This window comes from Gobius niger, assembly GCF_951799975.1.
Source record: "Gobius niger genome assembly, chromosome: 15".
In the NCBI taxonomy this organism is placed as follows: Eukaryota; Metazoa; Chordata; class Actinopteri; order Gobiiformes; family Gobiidae; genus Gobius; species Gobius niger.
Genome location: NC_136866.1, coordinates 29,324,737 through 29,330,792, shown reverse-complemented (window position 1 = coordinate 29,330,792; position 6,056 = coordinate 29,324,737). Strand labels below are relative to the sequence as shown.

General features: G+C 41.2%; 1 protein-coding gene across 1 annotated transcript; it reads right to left on the bottom strand.

Annotated features, from left to right (window-relative positions):
• Positions 1–1,715: 1,715 nt before the first annotated feature.
• Positions 1,716–4,706, bottom strand: LOC306974459 (uncharacterized protein). The gene is made up of 2 exons (XM_079571710.1): positions 4,617–4,706; positions 1,716–2,706 (listed from the first exon to the last, which is right to left on the bottom strand). The coding sequence occupies exon 2, from the start codon at positions 2,700–2,702 to the stop codon at positions 1,722–1,724; it is 981 nt and encodes a 326-aa protein (XP_079427836.1). The 5' UTR covers positions 2,703–2,706; positions 4,617–4,706; the 3' UTR covers positions 1,716–1,721.
• Between the last annotated feature and the right edge of the window lie 1,350 nt (positions 4,707–6,056).

The window sequence follows — 6,056 nt, the reverse complement described above, 5'->3', positions numbered from 1 at the left end:
TCTATGCAAATTACTTACCATGTGGCTTTAACCCCTTAACTCCCACCTGAACCGAGCACATTTTCTCCAGTTTGGCTTTACCTCAATCTGGAAAAAAGCTGTGAAAATAGCAACAAAACTGTAAAAAATCACAAAAAATTGACAAAAAATGACCAAAAAATGACAAAAATGTGATAAAAAATTGACAAAAAAAATTACAAAAAATTGACAAAAAATTACCAAAAAAATGACAAAAATGTGACAAAAAATGACAAAAAAGTTACAAAAATGAGTTGAACACCCAACAAAAAAATGATGGAAAAAAAATCTGATGACGTGAGGAAAATGATCCTCTCGGTTCAGGCAGGAGTTAAGAGGTTAAGTTTCTACTGAATAAAAGCACAAACTGCCTTCATTTAGGCCATTTACTCTTTAAAACAGTAACATGTGACTGAGCTGTGATTTTGTCACAGAAAACCACAGCTTTTGTCAAAAGAAATGTGCGCCTGTCAATCAACAGTGGTCGAGCGTGAGTCACGTGAGGGTGGGGAGGTTAGCAGAGCTTATAGGATGGCACAGAGCTTCCAATCACCGGTGAGGAACCACCAGAGGTCCCTATGCTAAAGGAGGTATAACAGGGAGGAGGTAGGAAAAAGGAGCCTGTATGTTTCCTAACTGACAGCCCTATTCGGAGGCTTCTTATCACGGCGAACACTGGCGCACATCCGGTTTGGTCAAAGGTCACTCTGGATAAATGTGGGTCATTTCAATGTCAAATGAATAAAGATTGTTTTACAGGCACCATAACTGTGGCACATGAACAAATCATTAGAAAACATACATCACGGGTGAGTATCTGCTTCAATGAACAATTCAACATTTTTGACAAATACATTTAGCTAAATATCTAATTCAAATACGATATACTTTATTAAACCTGAAGGAAATTCAGTCAATTCAATGTAGACTCTTTAGGATGAGGGGGATTATTATTATTGTTGAAAACTACACACTATAGATAAATTATGATATAGAGAAACAGAAAGAACATTTATAAAATGGTCAAAACTACTTTTATATTACATGATGATTTTGCACATAAACACGTTTTCTCTCAGCATATTATGAGGAGGAGGCAATACATTGATTATGTTTGAAGGAACGGCTCAGTGAAATGGTATATGCCAGCAAGTTGAATAAAGTCATGCAGCATTGGAAACAATAAACATACTTGGGCTGAAACGACTAATCGATTATTGAAATAATCGTTTTCTGGTTCACACAGACGAAATGAAGCAAAAATGACATAAAAAGTGTAGTATTTTTGATGAAAACCAACTTTGATTTTATATTTAGGGTCTGTAGTGTTTTGTACATTGTAAATTTCATTATTAGAGCCTTCAAAAAACATTTCCCTTTAGTTTACTCGATCAACACATCCTCAAACAGCGCCACTTAAGCTATAATGTGATAAAAAATAATGTGGGCCTTTTCAGCTCTGCCACTTTGTAACCAGTATTGGCCATATGCTTTGGGAATTGTCCATCTGAAAGACCCATCTGCGCCCAAGCTTTAACTTCCTGGCTGACGTCTTAAGATGTTGCCCCAATATTTCCACATAATGTTCCCCACAGCATGATGCTTCCCCCCCCGTATTTCAAAGTTGGGATTTCTCCCTCCAAAAGAGACCAATTGTTTATGGACAACATCTTTAATATATATTTATTTTTTGAACAAACTCGTCACAGCTGTTTCTCTTCAGTGTGGAACTTCTTCATGTGTCCTTTGAGGTTGGATGACTGAGAAAAGGTCTTCTCACACTGGTCACATCTGTACGGTTTCTCTCCAGTGTGGACTCTCATGTGTGTTTTGAGGCCGGATGAATAAGTAAAGGTCTTCCCACACTGCTCACATCTGTATGGCCTCTCTCCAGTGTGGATTCTCATGTGACGTTCTCGATCTTGTGACAAACTGAATCTTTTCCCACACTGCTCACACTCATACCGCTTTAGTCCATCGTGGACTCTCTTGTGATACCAAAGACCTGACGTGTGACTAAATGACTTCCCACACTCATCACAGCTGTATTCCTTTTCCTCAGTATGTATCTTCATGTGGTTTTTGAGGGTGGATGAATGACTAAAGGTTTTCTCACACTGCTCACAGCTGTACGGCCTCTCTCCAGTGTGGATCCTCATGTGACTTTGCAGATATTTAGACTGAGTAAACACATGTCCACACAGGCCACACTCAAAGGGTTTCTCTCCAGAGTGGAGCCTCATGTGCGTTTTGAGGCTGGATGAGTGAGTAAACGTCTTGTCACACTGCTCACAGCTGTACGGCCTCTCTCCAGTGTGGACCCTCAAGTGTTCTTTGAGGTAGGATGACAGAGTAAAGGTCTTCTCACACTGCTCGCAGCTGAATGGCCTCTCGCCAATGTGGATCTTCACGTGCGTTTTGAGGCTGCTTAACTGAGTAAAAGTCTTCTCACACTGCTCACAGCTGTACGGCTTCTCTCCAGTGTGGATCCTCATGTGACTCTGAAGACTGCCAGACAGAGCAAATGCTTTACCACAAATGCCACACTCAAAGGGCCTCTCTCCAGTGTGGATTCTCTTGTGTTGTTTCAGACTCCGTGATGTAGTTAATCCTTTCCCACACTCATCACAGCTGAATGTCTTTCCTTTTGTGCGGGGAGTCGGCAGAGGCTGAGCTGGGTCCATTTCTCTGCAGACAGAAACAGGAGTTAGTGTTGGTGTGACCCTCCCCCTCCCCTGTCAGATCACTGTGAATCAGCAACAAATCAGATTTTAAATCACTGTCAAAGTCCATTGGTCCGGAAAGCTCTTCTCTTTGGTCCTCATGGCGGGAGCTGACATTGTTTTTATACCACCCCATGTATATTTTTGGTTTCCTGATGAAAGCTTATATGTTTACAGATGTAATTGGCTCAAAAACAGATACGTGGTCAGTGCATTCAAACATGTAACTGGGTGTATTTTAGAGAGGCTTAAACTGTGCCACACACCTTTATTTAGACTTATTTAGGTACAATTAATGTCACTTTTTGAGGTTTATGTGGAATTGTGAAGATTGCAGCAAAAAGTGCCAACTCTGGAGATATATGTGCCAATAAAAGAAGAAGCCTGAGGGCCATATTCGGCTCCCGGGCCACACTTTGGACATGCCTGCTGTAGAGTCTACCATTACAACTTTTTATCATTTCTGCACAGTTCAAGTTTATAATGTATCTTAACCTCTTACCCCCCGCCCTTACCGAGCACATTTTCTTCAGTTCGGCTTTACCCAAATCTAAAGCTTCTCGACAGGAGCTTTCAGCCTATAAGCATGAGATGGGACAATAACCGATTTCTATAATGGCAAGTCTGCCTTTGGGGTTTTTTGGGCACACATCGAACAAACAGTGATTAGGGTGCGTACCTACCGCGTCCTATGTTCCCTCGGTTCTATGTTCGCTTGGTCCTATGTTCCTCGGTCCTATGTTCCCTCGGTCCTATGTTCCTCGGTCCTATGTTCCTCAGTCCTATGTTCCTCAGTCCTATGTTCCCTGCGTCCTATGTTCCCTCGGTCCTATGTTCCTCGGTCCTATGTTCTCCGGGTCCCATGTTCCCTCGGTCCTATGTTCCTCGGTCCTATGTTCCCTCGGTCCTATGTTCCTCGGTCCTATGTTCCTCGGTCCTATGTTCCTCGGTCCTATGTTCCTCGGTCCTATGTTCTCCGGGTCCCATGTTCCCTCGGTCCTATGTTCCTCTGTCCTATGTTCCTCGGTCCTATGTTCCTCGGTCCTATGTTCCTCGGTCCTATGTTCCTCAGTCCTATGTTCCCTGCGTCCTATGTTCCCTCGGTCCTATGTTCCTCGGTCCTATGTTCCTCGGTCCTATGTTCCTCTGTCCTATGTTCCTCGGTCCTATGTTCCTCGGTCCTATGTTCCTCAGTCCTATGTTCCCTGCGTCCTATGTTCCCTCAGTCCTATGTTCCCTGCGTCCTATGTTCCTCGGTCCCATGTTCCTCGGTCCTATGTTCCTCGGTCCTATGTTCCTCTGTCCTATGTTCTCCGGGTCCCATGTTCCCTCGGTCCTATGTTCCTCAAGTACTATGTTCCCTCGGTCCTATGTTCCTTCAATCCTATGTTCCTTCGGTCCTATGTTCCCCTGGTCCTATGTTCCCCAGGTCCTATGTTCCTCGGGTCCTATGTTCCCCAGGTCCTATGTTCCCCGGGTCCTATGTTCCCCAGGTCCTATGTTCCTCGGGTCTTATGTTCCTCGGTCCGATGTTCCTCAATGATATGTTTCGTAATCATTTGTTTTTTGTTGCTTTTTTTTAAATAAGCTTTTAGATTTGGGTAAAGCCAATGTGCTCGATTCAAGTGGGGGTTAAGAGGTTAATAAGAGGTTACTTTCTACCCAACCGAGGACCACCTGAAACAGTGAAAAAACTTGACTCATTTTACCCCATTTTCTCCTTCAGTTAAGTTGTTTATATTTAAGAATAAATCTGCCTAAACTATTCATCTACTTCTGACAAATCAGAAGAGAAAGAAAGAATAAATACAGAATTTGTCCCCCCATAAATGAAAACACTGACCCGGCCTGAGCTGCGGGGCCTCCGGGACTCACGGTCTCCGCTCCTCCGTGTCTTTACAGCGACGCGGCTCCTCTCCTCTCGTCCTTTCAATCGGCCTCAATCTCACCCCCAGGAGCCGCTCACGCACCAAGGCTGTCCGTGTTTTCGTGTGTTAGCTTTAGCTCTGAGCTAATGCATCAAACACTGGCTACAGGCTCCGCCCCGTTTGAGGGAGAGCGCAGGGTTGCCACATCCACGAATAAAACCCAGCCCCTAATATCTTCTTCTTTGGTGCCTCTTATTTAACCTCTTAACTCCCATCTGAACATGTTTTCTCCAGCAAAAAAAGATAAAAATCCAGCAAAAAAGTGACACAAATCCAGCAAAAAATGTGACAAAAAAGTGACAAAAATCCAACAAAAAGTGACAATAAAAAAGTGACAAAAACACATAAGGGAAATAAAAAGTGACGACAATGGCAAAGAGGAGAGAATGCATTTGGTTTTGGCGGGTGGTAAGAGGTTTTAACTAACTGGACAATGATTCTCTGCATGCTCTGGAAAAAAGGGAATTCAGAGTTCTCCCTAGGAACAAGAGGAGTTCAACTCTTCAAGAAGAAACATAAACTGGTACATTTGGCTCTCAGAAAATGAACTTGAAATCACCTGTCAGGAAGTTACAGTGCTTACTGTGACAAAATAAAGATAGTAATGAATTTACACCTACGGATAAACATAAAAGTAAAAAGTCTTCCTTCCCATGGGTCAATGACATTATGAAACAATGAATGAAAGCCTCCTGATAATGGGTCTCCGTCTTAACCTCTTAACTCCCACCTGAACGGATCCCATTTTCTACAGTTTGGCTTTACCCTAATCAAAAAGCTTCTTGGGGAAAAAAGCACCAAAACAGCCACAAAAAATGAGAAGAAAACAAGGATGTAAAAGCAACCAAAAAGTGACAAAAACTCAACAAAAGTATGACAAAAATTGAACAAAAATGTGACAAAAACTCAACCAAAAAGTGACAAAAATTAAACAAAAGAAATGACAAAAATTCAACAAAAATGTGACAAAAACTCTACCAAAATGTGACAAAAATTCAACAAAAATTCAACAAAAATGTGACAAAAACTCAACCAAAAAGTGACAAAAATTAAACAAAAGAAATGACAAAAATTCAACAAAAATGTGACAAAAACTCAACCAAAAAGTGACAAAAAATAAACAAAAGAAATGACAAAAATTCAACAAAAATGTGACAAAAACTCAACCAAAATGTGACAAAAAATCACCAAAAATGTGACAAAAACTCAACCAAAAAGTGACAAAAATTAAACAAAAGAAATGACAAAAATTCAACAAAAATGTGACAAAAACTCTACCAAAATGTGACAAAAATTCAACAAAAATTCAACAAAAATTCAACAAAAATGTGACAAAAACTCAACCAAAAAGTGACAAAAATTAAACAAAGATTTGACAAAAACTCAA

Coding starts and splice junctions, on each gene's coding strand:
- LOC306974459 (XM_079571710.1), bottom strand. CDS start 2,702: ATGGACCCAGCTCAGCCTCTGCCGACTCCCCGCACAAAAGGAAAGACA.